The sequence below is a fragment of the Argopecten irradians genome, chromosome 10 (genome assembly GCF_041381155.1).
Source record: "Argopecten irradians isolate NY chromosome 10, Ai_NY, whole genome shotgun sequence".
Lineage (NCBI taxonomy): Eukaryota > Metazoa > Mollusca > Bivalvia > Pectinida > Pectinidae > Argopecten > Argopecten irradians.
This window is the reverse complement of record NC_091143.1, coordinates 14,352,504-14,376,306: the sequence shown is the minus strand read 5'-3', so window position 1 is coordinate 14,376,306 and position 23,803 is coordinate 14,352,504. Positions and strand designations below refer to the sequence as shown.

The 23,803-nt window shown below is 34.0% G+C and overlaps 1 protein-coding gene across 14 annotated transcripts in view; it reads right to left on the bottom strand.

Annotated features, from left to right (window-relative positions):
• Positions 1 to 23,803, bottom strand: part of LOC138333188 (sodium/calcium exchanger 1-like) — a 198,659-nt gene that overhangs the window by 50,285 nt on the left and 124,571 nt on the right. For 12 of the 14 annotated variants that reach the window (XM_069281375.1, XM_069281385.1, XM_069281386.1 and 9 more), the window contains one exon: positions 9,767 to 10,530. In XM_069281375.1, the coding sequence (XP_069137476.1) occupies positions 9,767 to 10,492 (726 nt within the window). In that variant the 5' untranslated portion in view covers positions 10,493 to 10,530. Of the gene's footprint in view, positions 1 to 2,051; positions 3,127 to 9,766; positions 10,531 to 23,803 lie in introns of those variants that run through there. The other 2 variants (XM_069281384.1, XM_069281387.1) reach the window with 2 other exon arrangements.

The window sequence follows — 23,803 nt, the reverse complement described above, 5'->3', positions numbered from 1 at the left end:
GGGATTGTGAATTTTTTTTCTTTTTTTTTTTTTTGGGGGGGGGGTAGGGGGGGTAGAAAAAAATAATAACGAGACTGAAATTTTGAGAAGCTGGACCAGATTAACTTTGGTAACCATCTATTTCTTGTTGGAAACCTGGTCTGTTCATGTATAATTATTTCACTATACATCAATTCTTACAACAAGTAGTCAGATCATGTGTACTACCTCGTACCAACATTTCACCAAAGTAAGAATATTTAGGACTGTTTAACACTCCTGTACTTTAATGACAGAGTAATCACATCCCCTTGTGAGAGTCAGTGAAGTGATTATAGCCCATACCTATATAACTAATCAACATCCCCTCTAAAACACGCCTCATCAATTACCCAATTGTTCTGTAACGTCATCCCCTAACAACCATCATCATATTTATGGACTGCAGTTTCTACCCCCTATGGTGAAGATTAAGGTCCCTGTTACTTTAAATAGATTTCCCACATGATTGCTCCACCTGAAACCATCATTCAGTTTTCTGGTTCTATTTACTGTACCATAATCCAAGAAAAGTGAATCTGGAAATCCTTTTAAAAACTAAAAAATGTCTGTCAGACATTAATGTCTCCACAAATTCATGGTAAGTGCACAAAGGGTACGTATTCAAAACAGTTGCTGTGTTTTAGGATGAATGGCTCCCTCAATAATTTTGTTAAAGAGACTTTCATTAAGGAATGAGAATATTGACTCAATGATTTTGTATTTAATAGTATTTTTTCAATTTTTAATAGTAATACACTGACTTAAATAACAATTGTCTTAACTCAACAAATGGTTGAAATATGAGACAATTGACTCAATGGTTTTTTTAGGAGACAATAAACTGAATGGTTTTTTTATGAGACAATTGGCTCAATGGTGTTGATTCGAGACAATATTGACTCAATGGTTTTGTTACAAGACAATTGACTCAATGGTTTTGTTATGAGACAATTGACTGATGACTTTTTATGAGACAATTGGCTCTATGGTGTTGGTATGAGACAAAATTGACTCAACGGTTTTGTTACAAGACAATTAATTGACTCAATGGTTTTAGAATGACACAATTGACTCAACGGTGTTGTTATGAGGCAATTGACTCAATGGTTTTTGAGACTTATTTCACTCCCTGATACCTCTCAGCATAATGTTTTTAATGATAACATTTCAAATAATGATTACCCGGGGTCTTTTGAAAATCATTGGTTTATCGATCCTCATAAAATACAGTTTTTATATATCACATATATCAATAAAGTTTATTGAGCTTTGACCAGTAAAGTTAAAAACAAAATATAGTCACCCCTTTACTTGACCCAACTAAAGCAATGTCTTCCTACTATCAACTCTGTATCAGGTTAAAAATTTGCAACTAACAAATTTTTAAAAAATTCATCCAATAGTTTATGAGGATTAATTATTTGATAATTGTGTCTAGTGATGGACAACCTGTATCCAGAATTCAGGGTGTCCCAAAAACATGTTCCGAATTTGACGGGTAACAAATTTTGCAATACTTAACTTTTTTTGAAAATTCAAAATGATTTGGAAAGCAGGAGAATCCACATTTAACTTAATTGGGTACAAATGTACAGATTACATTATCATTATGTGTGATGACGTCATAATTGAAATGATGACATCATCGATGATGTCACATTTTGATGACTTCTAGCACCATGAAGATTCAGGATGAAGTTATTAAAATCTACAAAGTGGTCGGAAAATTCCCTACTTTAGTAAATGAAACTTTATGAAAATGTCACCCAGGTATGCTGTCCATCTCAAGGAAGCAGGTTTACAGAATTGTGAGGTGGTGAGGCATTTCAGGGACAGTTTTCATCATGTCATCAAAAAAAAGGTGGACATCAATCTCGCGTCCTTTCTTTAACTGCATGTTATTGATTTTCTGAACAAATCGGAAATTATCTTTTATATAGCTTTGTCTTCCTACCTTTTTCAAATTTATCAATATCAATTTTGTTTTCTTTCAGAATTTTCCCACTTGAACACCGGGGATTATTACTTACGGCGTGAGAATCCTCAACTTGGGAGTCCTTTTTGCATTTTGTTATCCACCATCCATTATCTTGACAGTAAGCTAGGACCACGAACACGGGCATGTACCCGAGGGTGACCCAAGCCTCCCAAGGATCTATGACTCCAGGAGAAATGTATTGCACAACAAGCAGCATCCATATATAGGCCCAAAGGGACCAGGTTGCTGTCATGAGGAACACACCAAACTCCTTTATACGCTTCGTTTGGCCAGGTTCGAGGCTGACTATACACACAGATGAGATGACCAGTAAATTAAATGCAGCACTTCCTAAGATGGTAAAGGTTCCTAAAGAGTCACCTATATCCTCCCCTAGATTCGTGGCCGTTTCTATAACTGCTAGTAGAATCTCTGGTGCACTTGAACCCAGAGCCATTAAAGTTAAATTTGCTACGGTCTCATTCCATACTAAAACCTGCACCTCGTGGGCTTCCCCCTTTTCAGGATCATACCTTATAACTGTTCTCTTTTTACTAGTCATAATTTCTATACTATTCATAAAAATATCTGACGCAATAGCAATACCTAGGAAAATGTAGCCCATGGCCAGCAAATACAGAAATCCTCGGACACCGTCATTCCAAAGATTATCAGCTGGCAATGAGATTCTACTTTTGCAGACCTCACTGGTATTACTGGACAGATACTCCACTATGTACCCATCATCGTAATCTGTCCGCTTGAAAAAAGCCATGTTGCCAGTTGGTTTTAGGTGTGTAAGTCTGGAATATTAGCGAACACTATGAAGGCTCCATTCCCGACTTGCTCTCTCTATGATCTGGTGATTAGTTTGTTTATCCACACAGCTCCATTTTACAGAAAACTGCACTCTGGGCTTGGACTCCAAATTGTTCTGAGCAGGAAAAGTATTTAGTGTATACTTGAGAGGAACATAGGAGCCGTTTTTTACCACCCTCGTACCACCAGCATTACCAGATTTACGTAAGGCCAGCTCTGTATATTCTGGTATTAATTGTAGTCATTGTACCATGGTTTTGATGTTTTGAATGTAAAACTTGATATTATTTCTGTGCAATTGTCCCAAAGACATTGATTGTCCATGTGGAACATAAAGGTTAACGATGGTATGGAGGTAACACAGTATGCCAAACAATTCTTCTCCAAGTCCTAATTCCAACCATTACCAACATGGATACAGAGCCCCAATCAGTCGGAACACAAAGGGTGCATGCCTCGCAACTGTTGGCCTATTCAATCCATTGTATTACGATAAACATCTAATACCATGTAATTAAATTGACAGAGATTGGTATCTTCCCTCAGACAAATACACAACTAAAGCTCGCGTTATGACGCTTTAATCAGCTACTTATTGTTTTTATCAACCCACTTAAGTGATTCAGTTGATGTGTCCATTTAACCAATAGAATGGATCACCATTTTTTTTCTAAATCGGTGTTAAATGTTTTGTGTATCTACGTATATCAGTTGTGTTAAAACTGTTACAACATTGCTGACAGTTGAAACAATTGAAGCAAGGGTAACTTTAAACTTTTACTGTTGATAAGTTCACGGGCACTATAGTAACTAGAGCACCTGTTTATTTGCTTGTGTGCACCCGATTGGTGAGAAACAAACCGACTAAACAGTGGCAGATACCTTAATAGCTACCTATCTCTGATAAACGTAACGTCTCCCTCGATGTATTTATCATTGGCCAATTAACTTCATTTTGAAAACAATATGATTATGAAATAACAATCTTTGATCACAATGGCTTGTTTTAATCGTATACAAAGCATTGTGGAATTTCAAATCTTCTAACAAAACAGAAAATCTTGTGACTATAATTACTACACAATGTCTACAAAAGAGTACTGTGATCAACATTAAATATTTACAATATAAACTTTCTAAATCATATATTAACCATGTATACCTATTGAAAAGAAAACTCATAAAATATAGTTTTAATCTCATCTTGTTTGAAAGCTTTAAAAACAACTTTGGACCCTTATGTTAACAGATTTTTGTTAACAGATTTTTTATTTTAAACCTTACACAGGCTTTTCTGGCCATTAGAACTTGGGACCTTTTTATGAGACAGTTTTTCTAAGCTGTTATTTATCTTGCAATAAAATGTTACATTGAAGAAAGCAAATGAGTCAAAAGCAAACTAGAACATCTCCTAATATGTCAAAAATCATTAAAAAATATATTTGCACACAAATTTAATTACAATAATAATTCAAAAGCATTTTTTTTTTTTATAAATTCTTTATAGTTGAAAGATCTCACTGTAATGCTCAATTCAAACTGACAGTTACCAAATGTTTATGTAATAAAAGAAGTATATATACACATTAACAACCCATGCCATTACCTATATAGATAAAGCTTATTGTTTCAAAACTCTGCCCTTATAAATGTACTAAAGGTACTTGTCCCACTTCAAAGACGATAATTTCTATCGCTACTTCAGATATAGATATTGAAATATACATTCAGTAATCTACAAAACACTAATAGCACTTAAACACATCATTTTGTTAGTAGAGGTAACACTTGTGGAAATGTTATACATGTGTCACCAAAATAAATATTAAATAATATAGTGTCTGTGTCTCTGTGACATGACGACCTGTAATTGTTTGAGGTATCAACATGATAATATGATGTTAATTGTTAAATATAAGATTAACATATGTCACTTACAAGCTATGAGTCACGTATCCATGCCAGCTCAATCATACATCATCCCATGATAAAAATGTGAAAATAAAAAAAGAGTAAGATTCTTGAACTTCTAGGAAAGATAAAGCATTACTTGACATCTATGTGGCATTGTGCAATCTCATAAGTCAGTTACATACAGACAGTTGATGTAAAGAGTTCATCACTACCTATGGATAGCCTTAATGTAAAAGTTTTCTACAGCACATTGTTAACTGAGAAGTCTGATATTTTTTTGTATAATAAACATATTTCCACCAGTTTTCGTGTTAAAACTGCACAGAAGTCGAACATACTCCATGTTTCATGATCTACCAACTGTGAACAGAATATCATTAGCAGTTATGTTATTAGTGTCAGCTTCTACGGCTACACTTCACCGTATGTGTTGCCATAGGTAAATGGCACATTTTGTAAATACTGTTTAGAAACATTTTTGAACAAATCTCAAATGTTTAAAATTTCCAGTGGTCTGTTCTATGTCATTCCATAGAAGAAAGTTCTGAAAGTATTAAGTCTGTTTAACATGCCGTATATTCAATGGATAGAATTCCAACTATTACAATTGGAGCTGTATAAGCACATTATAATAATGCATTCCTGATGGCTGTGTATAGAAGTATGCTGGGCGAGAAAACTGAAATATTTCTTGAAAGATTCACCTACTTGGACAGGTTTTACTCTCCATCATGATCAGGGCGTTTCTTTCATCTCATCACGATCATGGTGGGTTATTAATTAGGGTCACAGCAGATTTCATATTCAGTAAGGGTGGACAGGTTTCATATTCAGCCAAAAGTGGGCAGGCTTTATATTCAGTCAAATGTGGACAATTTTCATATTTAGTCAAAAGTGGACAGTTTTTTATATTCAGTCAAAAGTGGGCAGGTTTCATATTCAGTCAAAAGTGGGTATGCTACATATTCAGTCAAAAGTAGGCAGGCTACATATTCAGTCAAAAGTGGACAGGTTTTTATTTTCAGTCAAAAATGGACAGGTTTTTATTTTTAGTCAAAAGTGGGCAGTTTCGATCAAGAAATAGAAATAAAATGTTGGACACCTAGTTAAAAGATGCATTTGTGATCATACTTTTAATTCCCACCTGACCACACAATAAGTAGAACTTGTGAATATTCATCCATTTAAGTTAATCTTGGGTCAGAGGATGAACATGTGAAGATGAATCAAGTATATCATATATGTTATATATCATGGTCAATATGGACTGTGTAGTACTGAAAGAGAAGGCAGGTCTGTTGTCGTTGGAAAAGATGATAGATTTACTGTCCCAGATGTAAACTTGTACTCAAATAAACATCACATGGTAATGTTAGGATGTTTCTGAACTTCCACGTGGATGAATGCCCTGATGAATCTTCCACCTCATTGCACCAGGATATATACTCTCCCTTCTCTGATCCCTATAACTAGATCTCTGACCTCTCCTGAAGTGTTTACCGTGTCATTTTTATATATGTATTTACAGCGACTTATTTCCCCTTCACTCCCTACATGTCATAACTTAACACACGCCACCTGTCCCTACACGATATCTTTGTTGGAATGATTATAAATAACAAAATATAAGTTTTTTTAATGAGTCATTTTCAAGTCATCAACAAAATGAAAATTTCTCACTGTCATAACAGTTTCAACCCAGACAAAATACAGCTGCTTTAATTTGGTAATATAAAACTTAAACCATGTCTTCAGATGCTACAATAAAAATTAAGAAAGCTGTTTTAATTTGTTATAGAGAAATTATAACAAATTTGGAATCCCCAAAACAGCATTATCCAAGTTTTAAGTGTTTCTGATAATCTGAAAGCCAATAGCAAATATTAATCCATTTCCATGCAATAAAATTTGTGGCCCACAATCAAGCAGTTAAGAACTAAAAGCTGTTGGTTGATGTTTTTACTCATAGAACTCTGGTCTCCTTCCAAAAACGAAATCAGGCATATATCCTTTAATTGCCATGTAGCTCTAATGGGATACAAAATGCAAATAATCACAACCAAATGTCTGCATTATCCTATTACTATGTAATTACACCAGAGGAAATTATAAGTGCAAAATACATAAAGATTTTGCAGAAAGAAACCAAAACATGCAATTTAATTAACTTTTCTCTCTGTATATTCGATCCCACTTTCGACACAAACGGGGATGTCATCCCCTGTCATTGACCCAGTAGGATAGTTTGTACTCAAGACTTCTGCACAGGTTACATGTGAGATTTAATATTTGACAAGCTTTCCTACACTTGATAATTGCTGAAGCCAAAGTAATCAGTACAATCAAACTTGGGACTTACATGTAATCGTTAGCTTCTCATTATGCCTTTAATTTAAACAAAGAATGTAATTAGAGATCTTTCAGTATATATATATTTTTTTTTTGTCAGTAATTTGGCTCGATAAAGTTGCTACATTAGAGGTTTATTCTAAATATAACTTATATCACTTTAGTTTACACAGTAAAGATAGTTTGCTTCTCATAAATCTCTGATAGACTGAGAAAAAAAACAAATAAAAAATTGTGAATTTTCAAAGAAATATAGTGTGCCTGAATTGAATATATGCACATTATGATAACAATTATGGAAAGAAAACCAGGAATACCTGAGGAATAGCCACAGACTGGTGCCAACAGCTGAATTCTATCTATCTCTGTATAACTAAAGGAACAGTTTACAAACACATCTTCCATGGAAACTATCAAATTATGCTGTAATATTTCAGCTATAGCAGATTTGATAACAAAGAATTTTCTTTACTTGAAAAAGATAATTTATACTCTGTGATAGCATCATTTTAGAGACTCAAACACATAATGTTGTATAGTGGCTACAATCTACTACGCAGAATGTTAAATTGTTGTTTGCACTTAATTTGATTTTGACCTTATATTAGAGGTCACAGTGACTTAATTTTGCCTGAAGTACACGTGCATTGCATGCCAACATTAGGAACAAGTAAATATATTCTGTAAGATTGAATATGAGATTGCTATAGGATATAGAAAATATGATCCTTACTTCTGATGATAAAACAAATTATAGAAAACAAAAGAAGAATTGGTACAAATGTTTCCATTTCCTTCTCGGAGAGACAGAAAAATGTATTCACATACGACCAAAGAAACCACTATTTCACCATATATCACTTCTATAGAGAGACAATATTGTCTATTTAATTAGATCAATAATATATATTGTTTTGGAGTTGTGTAATGAAAATGACTTTTATACAATAACATGGTTATTTAGATGTCTGTATGGTACCATAATTACAGCATGATTTAATCCCTAGTCTAGGCTGACCGACCCCCAATACACATCATTCTGCTATCCTTGGTACATACATATCACAGATAAAGCCATTTTAGGACTTAGTTTGAATGATTTTAGAATTTTACAATATATCATTTAAGATAAGAATTGAAATCATTCAAATTCTGAATCACAGAACAGAATTTTAAATTTAAATTCTTAAACAATGATAAATCAATTAGCAACAAAAAATCTCTCTGAGGTTTGATTAGAAGACTTATCTATGTGTCATAGGTATATATTGTATTGATGTCTAGGGCCATGAGCACTGCGAAAGATTCATTAGCTTAAATACACATACAACATGATTAAATATCTTTCATGATCATTAAAAGTTTACCTTAATTGCAAACTTATGAACCTAGATTAGTAAAATAAAAGTTTTTGTCAGAAATTTTTGTTTTTCTCCCAAAAAACCTTTGTATAAATGAGGGTAAAGGTCTGAATCCAAAGTTAACCAAACTCTGGGCAGACATCATGTACAATCCATTCCAATGACATACTAACATGATATAATACTAATTTCTTTAGTTAAAACATGTACAGAGCAGAAAAACTAAATGTATACTCGCTAGGATACTGATCTGAACTTTAAATGTAATAGGGCGTAGGGAAAGGTCATGTTCAGCAAGGTCAAAGGAGCTGCGATGAACATGATAAAACATTATACGTCATAGCCCTTATTTTCAGGGGAATTATATTTTGGAGGACTGAAATAAGCAGCCAACTTTAATAACATAACTAATGGTAATTCTTTACTATCCATTTTATATTCTGATTAGCTATCAGAATAATACTTTTTCTATGCTGTTCATATGTTTAATTGTAGTTTATTGTTTTCCTCTAATTCTAAACCCTTTATTCAATTCATCTAACCTTTAAAATAAAATAAATTACAAATCAGTTAAATTTTACACATGCTATTCATTAGCTCATAATAGTGTGACATCTTGATTACAGTGTCCAACTTGAAATAATAACAATGGTTGTAAAGCAACAATTAAATAAAAAGTTTAATGAATTGTTCACCTTGACTTTAACAGACAATACTAAAACTCAGCTGTGGCATATTGTGAGTATTGAAATACTTTCTAACCCCTATACAGTAGCAGTTTAAAAAGGGGATAAGAGCCTAGTAGACAAAGATACCACTTGACATTTAAACAAAAACAAAACAACAAGAGGCGCAGAGGTCCTGTAATTGACTGTGTGTGAATATATAATTATGTCATCAAGAGGCCCAAAGGTCTTGTATTGCCTGTGTGTGGGTATAGAATCATGTCAACAAGAGTCCAAGAGGTCCTGTATTGCCTGTGTATAGGTACATAATTATGTCAACAAGAGGCCTAGAAGTCCTGTATTGCACGGGGTACAGGTAAATCTTACTAGAAATACAGATCACAAAGAGGTCAAAATACCATGTATTGCTCAAAGACAGAATAATTATCAGCATGAAAAGGCTTTTAAGTCCTTTATAACTAAATTAATTGAAGCATAGAGAGACAACAGGAAAAAATCTTAAATTATCAGTTTTAAACTTTAAAAGATGTTTCCGAAAACAATTATGCAAGAGAAAAATTGTTTCTTTCTCCTCAGGAAAATTGCATCATTATAAGCTTAAAAAACATATCAGAAGTTCTGAGTGACATAGTACATACCTCATCAGATGGGTCTTCTTCTGACGTGATTTTCTTTTTCTTGCACCACCAGCCGTTATCTTGACAGTAGGCCACTATGACAAACATGGGCATGTACCCAAGTGTGACCCATGCCTCCCAAGGCTCTATGACTCCAGGTGAAATATACTGCACTACCAGTAACATCCATATATAGGCCCACAGGGACCAGGCTGAGGTTAATACGAACACACCAAACTCTCGAATATTTTTCACATTTGGAGAAGGAACACTTACAATGCATATACTAGTAATAATAAGTAAATTAAATGCAGCACTTCCTATAATGGTAAACGTTCCTAAAGAATCCTCAGTATCTGTTGCTCCTAAATTCTTTGCTGTTTCAATTACTGCTAATAAAATTTCCGGCGCACTACTTCCAAGTGCCATAAGAGTTAAGTTAGCTACTGTTTCATTCCATATCAGCACCTCTCTTTCCACCTTTACTTGTTTCTCTTCGTCCCATGACACAACTTTTTTCTTTTTACTTGTGATCACTTCTATACTAGTCATAAAAATGTCAGAGGCTATCGCCACGCCTAAAAATATATAAGCGATGGCTAAAATATAGAGGAAACCCCTTAGACCCTTGGACCACAGATTTTCGGCGGGTAAAAGGATGTAGCTAGAACAAGGTAAGGAGCCGTTTTCTACGTACTCAACCACAAACCCGTTGCTATAGTGACTGTAGTGGTTATAGGTCGCCATCTTCAGTTCTTTATTTTCTGCCTTGATACACTAGAAACCTGAAATGATAGAAGAATAAAATTAAACTTGTCTGTTAACATTTAACCCATGATTACATTGAGAATGACAAAAAAAAAAAATAAATAAAAAAAAATCAAAAGACACGCAATGATATTCTTTTGAAGTTATCATCTCAATCACCGAGAGGTGTTTGATTGCAAGACCTAATCCCTTTTGCATCGTGAATGTTACTATATTCTTGGGAGATATGAAACCTGCAGATGTTTTCAGAAGATTTGGTTATCTTCATGATTATTCTAATGCAGGTTTCAATACAAACAAACAATGTTTGATATTAAGAAATAGTGTAATATATAAAGCCATATCAAACATTTCTTCGAGGAATTTAGTTCCATGTGCCATATCAAGGACATGTCCAACTAGGATATTTTTGTTTGAGTAATATCATAAACCCCCCTTCCAGCCTACATCATAACCAACATTTAATATATACATGTGGGATGTATTTTGTATAAGGATATATTCTTATACAAAATATGTCCAAAACTACCAGTGACAAAATGTCTTCTTTACAAGCACTGACACAAATATATATCTCAGGGTAAGTAACATTCAGTTTTTATATATGCAGAAACACATACCAAACTACCGACGAGACAAAATATCCTTTTTGTCATCACTGACATACGGCAAGATTATCTCATGATGAATAATATTCACATTACACAGTAACACACAACAACCAAGGTATCCAGATGTTTTCATCACCACTGGCAGTTAAAGAAAACATCTCTAAATTTAGAATTATTCACTTTATAAAGAAATGTATCCCAAACACTACTAGAATTTACCAAGCACACCTCTAGATTTATAACATTCACTTTATAAAGTAATGTATCCCAAACAATACTAGAATTTACCAAGCACACCTCTAGATTTATAATATATTCACTTTTATAAAGCAATGTAACAAAAACTGACCAATGCAGCGAAGTGTCTCCTTCAGTATCAGCATATCCCAGGATAAAATGATATATTCACTACATCAGAGACTACCAAAGTAACAAAGTCTGCTCACCCATAACATTTCTCCTCCAGATAGATTGGTGACATGATACCTGAATCACAGAACATATGTTCTACACCAGTGAACATTAACATCCATAGTCTAACCGAGATACAAACACCAGTATTGGATACTGGTTACTTCCAAAGCTCCATTATTCCAGGCAATGATAAGATAGGATAGTAGTTAACACTGGTCAGTATATCACTTTGCTCCTTACAAATGACAATTTTGCTGACAAGATTTGATAATTTTGAATCCAAGATATACAGTCACTCCAATAGCAAAACAACCTTACCTCTTTATAGAATTGTATCAGACACTCAGGCCAGTATTTCACAAACTAAGCATCAATGACATTTTTTTCTGACCAGTTACTACTCACCCTTCCTCAGACATTTCTAGCGTCCTTCATGTTACCAATGTGATCTCCTTCATGTTACCAATGTGAATGTCCTTCATGTTACATGTGATACTAGCCATCTGTCCCACTAAATGCCCCACTGTAACTAAGGTAATATGTCACCTTCACCACACACAGCAACTTGGAGGATAACAATCAGAACATGAAAACCATAATCAATAATGCCACTTTTATTTGAAGAACCGATTCAAGGTAGTTGCCTTCCAGAGGTGTAAAATACCTGATCGTGGATATTTATTCCATTGTATTTATTTATGCTGTAGAACAACACAAGTGTTACATACAGTGTTGAGAACATTGACATCTATGTGTATTTAGTACTTTGTAAATTATTTAGTAGAAAGTAGGACATTACAGGCAAGCTTTATACTGAATACACAGTAAAGCAAACAGGACTATTAAACATACAGACGTCACAATCAATATAGGCACCAGGTATGTTTGGTCAAAACCATACTTACAACATTTTTATAGAAAATTCTATTGAGTTTTGTGAAAAAGCCATTGTTCAATGTTGACACGTAAGTGTTATCCATCACTAGGGACGATAGCACCCAACACACATTTCATAATACAAACTCCAAAGGAAAAGTATTCAATTGTGTCATAAATTTATTCAGTCCGGAATATATAATACATTTGTGAAATATGGAACTTTTTATTTCAATCTGGCTTCATGAATCGATACAATGTAGTTTGAATGATTCCAAGATGGCTGTCAACATATTGCTTTAAGCACTTTTAGATAGGATACATTATTGAGAATGTACACCATTTCTCATGAATCCAAGAGCACATAATTCAGATCAATTGCAAGCCCTATTAATAGTATGAGAAATTTTGAAAGTTTATATGGCTATTAAGTTTTTTCTTTTGCTGCCAATGTCATTCAGATGATCACATAATTACATGCAGACTTTCAATAGGACCTGCTTTTAACAAACATTTCTTAACTTTAAATTTTCCAAGGGAAAGCATTACAGAAGTTAATTTCAGGAAAGTTTCTTACTTAAGATGTTTTGCTTATGCTTTTCTCAGAAGTATTTAAATTAAGGAATTTCCTTAAGTTAAAGTCAATGTCAGGGCCCAGATGACTGATTTTTACTATACTTAGGTTGAAGGTCATATCAAATGTCAAAGTCATTGTGATCACCCTAAAGTAATATTTTGTGTACATCTTGTAGATGTCCAAAGTGGTGTTATATAGAGTTCCTGAAATATTTTTTGTTCTACTCAATGGGGCATGGAGATAAATGCCTTACTCCAAAGTTTCTGATGTACTTCTGTACAGCAGAAATGTTACATAAAATAAAAATAAATCAGATGATACTGAGCTATTTGTTTTAATTGATAAAGTAACTATTTATAGTGTGAAAGTGTGCCAAGTGCCCCAATAGAAGGTCACTGATAGGATCTGATACCTGACTGATATAATTCTTATGTCAGAATAGTAAGCAACCTGGATGACAAGCCAGGTACAAACTGTTAACTTAAACACAAAAACTAAGTTAATTTAGGATTCAACAAATGTACATGTGTCGTGAAGAGTTTCATTATTTCTCATATAGTCTTCATTCAAGTATGAACACCATGTCTTTACACTGATACACTATTACATGCTGGGGAGACTGTTAAGACATCTGTGTAGTCTTATCTTATCTTTATGTTATGTGCAGGTCTAATTAAATGTAAAATAACGCCTCCAATAGATACATTATAGTATCAGTTCATTATTCTACTGATTAACCCACTTAACTACATTCAACAATACAAGTACATAATTGATTTCAAAATATTTATCTGTGTTTAAAAGCATGCAATATACATTCTAAATGTCTAATAACATTATACAAGTGCGTCACTCTAGTAGTGATTAAACCAGTTAAAGAGATGAGCCAAAATATAAGGTATCAAATCTTTGTTTTATGAAATAAAATATGTACATCTCTGAACAATACCTTGTGCAAAGGTCACGGCCCATAAAGTTTGAATCGTCAGACAAGACATAGAGGTAGCGGAACGAGATTGGTGTATAGTAGGACTGGTTAACCAGGCCCATAGTAACAGCCTATACAAAGGGATCACTGCACATTTAAATGGCCAGCGCTTCAAGAGCTGCCCTCATAAGACATTTGGACAACATGCTTGTTAATGTTTAAAGTGTTTTTAAAGTCAGCAGAAGGTTGAATAGGTGAAACATTTGTATTATTTTTGAGGGGGGTTAAATGTGTTAGCTTTAATGGTTTGCCCCATAGAGAGGAGGTCTATAGGCAATACACAATCATGGGTCATTATAGGTACCAGATCAAACACTCACAGATGTTACTATGTATCAACATATATACCTATAAATATACACTCCACATGACTTCTCCTACCGTACGTCATGTTACCTTGACGGCACAACAATCTGATTAATTAATTTACAAATAAAAATAATTGACTGCGTAACAAACTAATCACCTCTATTAATAGCATTAAATCATTGTTTAAATTCATGGAACCTGCAGGTACAAGTATGTGAAAAGGTTTCACCCTCATTATTTGTACAACCTGTCATTCAATAATATTTGTAGATTTTATTGACATACTTTAGTGTGTGATATTGTAAAACCATTTACTTTCCTTAGATCTATATTTCACATAGATCATATATCAAGACATTAACAAATTTAAAAAGAAGAGATATATCTGTGAGAAATTAAATTAGGATATCTGAGTGGGACCTGATGTGAGGAGAGAGAATAGGTTAGGACATGACACAATCACATAATGCTATATGTAGCTCCTTCATTTAATATCTGGGACAGTCTGATTTTAAAGCTCTTTAGAACATACGACAAACATAACTTCTTTTCTTTCTTCAGAAAAACAAGATTTGTACGGTTTCAACAAAAAAAATAATTGAATAATTAATTATTTATTACCATTCACTTATTTCTAAATCTAACATGGTGCTATCTTGTACACTTAAACTGTGATGTCATGGTTACAAAGTTCAATATCTAGTACATCACTGTCATTATGGTAAAGTCATTAATAGAAACAGGTATAATGTTGGTGAAAAGGGTCAAAGGCCAATATAGGTAAGCAACAGATGTGTACCCAACTAAAGGGAAGCAACTCTTTGAAGATTATCAGCTAATAAGCTATTAAAAACCTAGGCTTTAACGCTGTAATTATAAATCATGTAAAGTCAGTCCAGTCTTAATTTGAGTACATGTACTGCATTATTGAAACTGAGAGTTTAAATCATTTTGGTTTTGTCATAAAATGTCCTCTTATAGAAGGAACTTGTGAACTGTGACCCTTATAATTCCAATACTAATCACTGTCTACAATCATGCCTTTGAAATAACAGGTAGATGATGTACATTATTAAGTACTGAGAATGTATTGTTGTTTTTTGTAAATTCCTCTGAGTTTACAAGTGGTAGTCACTACTGGTGGCTTGTTGTCTTTTGTACAATCCTTTGATATTACTGGTGGTAATAACTACTGGTGGATTGGTGTCTTTTGTACAATCCTTTGATATTACTGGTGGTAATAACTACTGGTGGATTGGTGTCTTTTGTACAATCCTTTGATATTACTGGTGGTAATAACTACTGGTGGATTGGTGTCTTTTGTACAATCCTTTGATATTACTGGTGGTAATAACTACTGGTGGATTGGTGTCTTTTGTACAATCCTTTGAGATTACTGGTGGTAATAACTACTGGTGGATTGGTGTCTTTTGTACAATCCTTTGATATTACTGGTGGTAATAACTACTGGTGGATTGGTGTCTTTTGTACAATCCTTTGATATTACTGGTGGTAATAACTACTGGTGGATTGGTGTCTTTTGTACAATCCTTTGATATTACTGGTGGTAATAACTACTGGTGGATTGGTGTCTTTTGTACAATCCTTTGATATTACTGGTGGTAATAACTACTGGTGGATTGGTGTCTTTTGTACAATCCTTTGAGATTACTGGTGGTAATAACTACTGGTGGATTGGTGTCTTTGTATAATCATTTGAGATTACTGGTGGCAACAACTACTGGCGGATTGGTGTCTTTTGTACAATCCTTTGAGATTACTGGTGGTAATAACTACTGGTGGATTGGTGTCTTTTGTACAATCCAAGGAAATAGCAGCTGGTAGACACTATTGATATTTTATTTAAGTCCCAGATACTCACTGTCTTATATTTATCATTGTTTGAAATATACTATCATTTAATACTCTAATTGGTAATTCATCGACAATAAAAAATTAAGATTTTTTCTATCTTGCCTTTCATTGGATCAGGTGTTTGTTTGATCTACCATATATTTAGGTCTTTAATCACTTTTCATAACCAACACATTTGACCAGATTTACTAATGTGGCCTAGAGGTATCATCATTTGTATATAGTACAGAGTACTTTTCTAAAGGTCCTATTAATTATACTGAATATCTGTACACTATTTCAGCTAAGGTCAGGTAACTTTTATTGACAGACAAAAAAATGCCCATGAAATTAAAGGCACAGCCAACTCATAGACAAATGTCAAAGAGGAGATAATACTTCAAAAGTAAAAACTCTGACATTGTTATTAGCATTGCCAGTATAGAGCGGTTTGTCTGCAAGCACTTTCAATTAGGTGTTATGCAATAGAGTGTTTTGTTCTTTGGAACCTTGTGAAATAAAGAAGCCATTTAGTGAAGGATCTAGTGCCACCTAATCAGTACTTCCAGCAACACTATGCCAGGACAACCTTCTTACATCTCAGTACTACTGGGTCACAAAGCAAATCAAATCTTGAGACGGAAAGATGCTACCAGGTCATAAACAAACTTTGACATGGGCACTGTGTGAAGGTCTCATTTAACACCAGTCTCCTTCTGTCTGTGTAGATATGGAAAAAACTTGAGAAAGTTATATTTCCATCAGAGATATCTTGTGACATGCAAAGGTCTATCTAAGATGTCTTTTTGCAGGCAATATTACTATTTCAGCAAATTCAAAGTCTACAAAATGTTTGAAAGTGAATTGAGATTTCAGGCTCTCCATCGAATCCAGCCAGATTTCAGGCTCTCCAGCGAATTGAGATTTCATGCTCTCCAAGATCAAAGAACAATTATGATGTCAAGTTTTGCTTTGCTAATTAAAACGGACTTATGACATATCATCTGTGATTGACTAAGCCTTTAATATATAGACAACGTGTTACTCACTGATATACAGTAAACCTTGCCTGAACAACTACCTCTGTATAAAGACCACCTGCTTAATAAGATCACACACTTCAAACTATGTATAAAGACCACCTGGCTATAAAGACAATTTTCTACTGTGTCTTGGTGGTATTTATAGACAGGTTTAATTGTAATTTCTAAAGAAGTTGTCATGTTATACAGGCCAACATGTAACATTTACACGCTGAGACCTGTAATAAAGGCATTATGAACTAAAACTAATTGTTAGAATAATAAATCAAAAAAGATCAATGGCTACTTGAGAAATTACACCTTTTATCCAGATCTTTGCAAGGACAATCCATCTTACTTCAGCCTTGAACAGTACAATAATGTTTCACAAAAATTTCTGTCATGAATTAAAGCTAATTGCCTTTCATTGGCAGAACAAGAAAACACTCCATATAGGTCAAGTTTATCGACTTTTGTAGACTTTATATCGAAATTTTTTTTTGAAGGTCTTTCCCAATCCCTTTAGTTTTGTGTCAGCATATCTTTGTTACAATGACTTATTGTCATGACAGAATTTTTTAATACTCTGGCATATAAATTTTTCATATGTTTTACCTTGAATTAGCTTTATCTTCCAGGATCAATTCTAACATTGAATTTATGACATTTTTAATACCAATTAAGCTTCCAAGATAACAGTTCTCCTAGATAAATATTTGATATAAATTCACAGTAATTGGAAATATAAGCTTTCTAATTAACAGTATGATGAAAAAATTTGGTACAAAAACCTTAATTTTTCCCTTCATGTTTAATTATGGTTGAGTTAATTTGATAAAATTACCTATTAACTTACCTGACATTTATGAGGATTCCCTGCCGTGGATGGCTTTTACCATTTCTAAACAGCTAACAATATGCTTAATGCCAAAACGTCTTACCATTTACAGGTCAAAGAAGATTCCAAAAACTGTTCTGGTAACATTAAGCATATCTGAACAATAAGAGCAGAAACCCCAATACCATATGTAATGGTATCGGAAAGTTGTATATATACTGTAACATGATATCATCCATCATTTCATAAGAAAGGTCACATGCTACATATTTTACCTACAGTGTGAAGAGCACCTGTAAACAGACCTGATGAACTGGTTCCAATTAACACAAACAGGATATGTACAGGACCCGGCGCCTTTCACCACCATTTTCGGACATGAATACCCAGAACGGCACACTCTTATCATCGGTGTGTTTCTTCCTTGTTGTGAGAAAGGTTTCCATGGTCATCATGTCCTCCCATCACAACATGTCATTCTTTATAGACACAGTTTAATTATTACCTTGACAATTGATAGCCTTATTAGCGCTGTTGACTTAGCATACACTATTCACACATCCCCATGGCAGTTAATCCAGTTCCAAGAATATTTGAGGAAATTTACTGCTACTCAAATGAATCAATATTTTATGTATTCTCCACTAAATGATAGGTTTTCACATCGCCGGAAGATAGTCATGAATTTTGACAGCTATTGACAAAGCTATCCAATGAAACTATCATTCATTACGGCATATGTACAATCAGACCTAAGCTCAAACAGTTGCCCTGCCCATATTAAGACGAGGAAGACGTCGCAGAGCTCGCACACTTTATAGGTAAAACAATGTAAACGAACCATAAAATATCTCTAATATTCATGCTAATATACACAAGGACATATGCATACATAATAATGTGGTTCGATCAGTAAATAGCTACATGAGAAGATGGGAATCGATAACATACAATGTTTATCCTGCTTCTAAACCCATCCCATGTACCTATCTCCATATTATATCATTGATATAATGATACCATCACATTTCATTAGCCAATGTACGGGTAAACAAAGAGTACATTTTCATTAATCATGAATGAATTTTCATTAACTATGAATGTATGTATGTATGACGTGAGTAAACAAGAACTCCCAAAATATGGATTTGGTGTTTAAAATCTTTGTGAACTGATTTTTACAATACTGCCCTAGAAATTTCAATTTGAAACTTCTACGGACAGGTATGAATTGGCAATAGAAATATGGAGAAATATCAATTCTAAAAGTTGTTCATATGTTTACATATATGATAAGTCTTAACTTTATCAAAGAATACATTCTTTATGATTATAGGCATACAAATTTGTTCACATTAAGTTTTGAAGACCAAATTCCAGTGGAGAAAGATTTTTTTTAATTTGGCTAGCAAAACTATAATTAAAGCTTCTGCTGAATCTTTGTGTTGGACAACAATTTTAACACTTTATATTTAGAAAATCACTGCTTTTCCAGTGCAAACATACTCCTTTTGGTATTTAAGAGTACAGAACTCAAATTACAACAAAGATAGATTCAAAATGTTAGATCGGTAGACATTCCTTTGGAAGTTTAGAATGACATCAGTTTGTAATAATAAGGATCAACAAACTCCCCAAATGACTTTCATTACCGTGAATATAGCAGCTATAAAACAGTTACGATCAATTGTTTCAACAGCAGCATGCATATCAATGAAATCTTCACAACAAATGTAGCATTCTGCTGCACAACATGACATCAAGGATAATTTAGTACTGCTGCATGCACGACGAATGGTGATATGCCTGGCTAGACAAACAATTATCACCATGTGGTAAAACGATGATTGTGTCTATGTGATAAATGTGTCGCTATTAAAGTTAACTGCAGCACAATTAGTCCACCAATAGTGGTTAGAGTGAATTTACAGTCAGTATGTGGCAATAGTGTCTGGCTATAGCTTTATTACAGGGTAGACATTATTACAAAGTACAATTAAGATAATGATTTAAATTCCATAATTGTTATACACTAACGATTTATTCATACAACAAAGAATGTGTTAATGTTATGATCTTCTGGTTCTTCAGTAGATGTGAAAAGGGGAAAAAAATAAAGGTGGGTGACGATTTATCTAACATATCACTGATAGTAAACCTTGATATTTTACTATCTTATTGACATTGAATAAAAATTTGTAACATTTCTGATTTTGCATAATTGAAGAGTTGCACATGATAGTCATGAATAAGTGCAATCGAGCATGGAATTTGGATGGGCAGAGAGTTTCCATGGGGTTGGGACTAAATCCACAAAGGTATATACAAGTACTTGGCAACTGCACCACACTTTTGACACAGCCAAAATTTTGTTGACTCTGATGTAGAGAACTCCAACGTCAGAGGAATTATCCTTTTGGCCTCTGCAGCCAAGAGGTGATGGGTTTGTGGTAAAATGTCAAAACAACTCTCACCAATTTGCAACTGCAATCAATAGATGGAATGTTAATTGCCAAATAGGAGACACCTAGCCCTATACGCCATCACAGTTGAAACATGCAGGGTAGTGGCAGAAAGATAGACACCTCAACTACATGGTCAAAATGGTAGAATATGAAAGAGAGCCGTCATCTTTTATACTTCATGATCATAAACTCTAGTACCTTATACCCCACATATCATACACCTGTGATTACATCTTGTGATTTAATAAAATATTTTGAAATGAAAATCATACACCTGTGATAATACAGAGATTCTAAGATATTAAAATCATATGCAAGGTTGAGTATGATAATGGTTCCACCTTCCAGTGGTAGTGACGTCATATTTTCTGTGCAACTGCATATAATATATCTCAAACATCAAAAGGTGAGATTTATCATATCCAAACTATGTCATTTAACTAAAATTTTAATGTGTATCTCAGATCTGCTGTATTATGGAATATCATTAATAAGAATGGTGCACTGTACTGTTATTATCCTATAGTCTCATCTTACCAAGGTTACGATTTTTGATTACATCAACAAGAGGACAATAACACAATGTCTGATCAACAACAGTAAAATGATATTACGTCACTCATCAGTGTTATCCAAAGGTTTATAAAATCAACTACTGCACCGTGCTACAGAGATAGCTTATCTCTCAATAGGAGAATGGAACTTCTCCATTGTATCATTAGATAGAATTGACTGGTTGTGCTTCTGTCCATGATATACATTTCCTCCATTATTTGTATTTGTTATTTGTGAATTCATTCGTTTGCATCAACTATAAAAAAAAAATAAAAAAAAAGATTCTTTAAGATGTTGATTCTATCCTTTTTCTCCTACCTACACTCAAAATATATAAAGTTCATATGAAACAAACAAATCAGTTTGTCTAAGTGCTGACCAGGAAAAGCCTGAGTTCCCTGAAAAATATTCATTAACTTTATAAGAACAGCATCTGCCATTTATGAGGTTTGATCTTGTGATCTCTTTTTAGTATATGAATTGTCAGAAACATACACCAAACAGTGGCTGGTATTGTAATCCTTGTTACAATCACCCGCTCACACTGATCATCAAGCCAATTTTGTATACTAGAGATTGATGTCCATCATCCTACATGGTCAATAAGCTCCTGCATTTTAACTTTCAATATTCAAACATCGATCAGCAAACCAATCCCAAGAGGCTATACCAAAATATGTTTTGCTCTATTGTATGTAAAAGAGTCATCCTTTGAATTTGGCCACAAACTGATAAGTGCCATAATTTTAGTACAAGCTATAATAGACAGACTCTGCCAATAACTGTATGATAATTTGGGATGTTTCCCTATCAGTATAGGATAGAGGTACATCTGTTTGTGGAGGCTGACCCAGAAATCTATCTATAGTACACAGTCGACAGGTGGGTAAAGGGGGTCTGGTCAGGTAGGGAGAGAGAGAGAGCAGCTCACACAGGAAATAGCAGGTTAGGTCAGGCACTATACTGCTGGCCTGTCAGAGATACACACAACAGCTTGTAAAACAGGGAACAATTACAAGCCCCTCAATCCAATCCTCATCATTCAGTTAGTAATTTAAGAAGCCTTGGAGAAAACAACTTTTCTCATTCAGTAACTTAGTGAAATTTATCACTATCTACTAAGCTAAAATAAGCAATGAAATATTGACTTTACTGTTCAGAAATTTTCTTCAATCAATAATGTCTGGAAAGTTTTGTTTGCTGGAAAATTTGTGTCTTTTTTTAAATTATACTACCCTGGAAGGATAAGTTTAATATGATTAAGCCTTCTTTACCTTCCTCTGTTGCTCGTTAAAGACACCAAGCATTCCTATCATAAATACTGGGCCTCATAACAAGCCTTTTAACCTTGCCTTCCAGGTCAGAAAGCCTCATTTCCTGCTAATGAATGTCAAGTCTCCCCTGGCCTTCATTACCTGATGCCCTTGCTGGTCACAGAGCCCCCAATTGCAATTCATAAAAGTTATAGCTCTCTCTAAACCTTTCATACATTGTCCTTAAACTTGCTGTTCAGAGAGCTCCAGATTTCTGCTCATGAATGTCTGAGCACCCAAAACATTGTGCCTTTGTTGGTCAGAGAGCCACAATTTTCTTCTAATGAATGTCTAAGCACTCCCAGCTTTTCTTACCTTGCCTTTGCTGGTCAAAGAGCCCCCAATTTCATGAATGTTGGGGCACTTTACCCTTTTATCACTCTGCAATATGTGGCACAGCTTGACCAATTTCTCCAGTACATCCCACTATCAGTAGCACTATAGCTTTGTAGTAAAACAGGAACCTAAACTATATAGAGACTGGGAGTTAAACAGTGGGATGTCCTTATCACCAACAACACAATAAAGCAGTAAGCACCCAGCTAAAGAAACTTCTCAGAATACTTTGGTACACAAAATTACATACTATCATAATTTGTGTTCCTTGTATAATTGTAGGTTTAAGGTCACTACTGATATCCAGGGGCGTGAAAACAGTAGGGCATCTCATTCTGGTATAGAAATCATAGAAATGGTAGATAGACAGTGCCAGGTACATAATCAGAGACACAAATAAAAGTCCTCTGTTCAAAACCATTGCAGATGTTCTTCAACAACCTTGTCATTTATTTCCTTCAGAACGGTTTCCTAAATAGCAACAGACAAACAGTTTAATGAAATTTACCCCTTAGGTAGTTTTCACGTAATGAATATATAAAAATTCCATGGGATCCTTTTCAAATTCATTATATAAACTCTATTTCTGCAAGCCTCAAAGGATAAAGACGTTTTTAATTAAACTGAACAGGTGAATCATACCTTTTCTTTTTGATGTTACTTACCTTGGAAGCAAATTTTTGTTCTATATTAAGTAAATAAATATTAAACCCAAACATGAAGAAAAAGATATTTAATTGTCATATGTCCTATCTGAAAACAAGGAATCAAATAGAAAATGGCTATGAATTCTTTTAAGCTAACCAAACACAAGGTCAGGGAACAATGTATTATGGCTGAACATAATGTACAATTGTTAGCTTAGATGAGCTTCATTGACGTTTGATGAAAGGAAATTATTTATAAATTGGGAAAATCTCTTACTGAATTATTAAAAGTATGTACAATATGAAATATAATACCTAGTGATTATATATTTCCCTTCTCTCTGAGAGAGAATTGTGGTGTTTTTATCACACATGCCCGTGTGTATGGGAATTAAAGACAATTATTTTATTTTTTTTTTTTTTTTTTTTTTTTTAAAGGTTTCAAAATCGATTTTATTCCCCAGCAAATTTGAGGGATGCCAGGG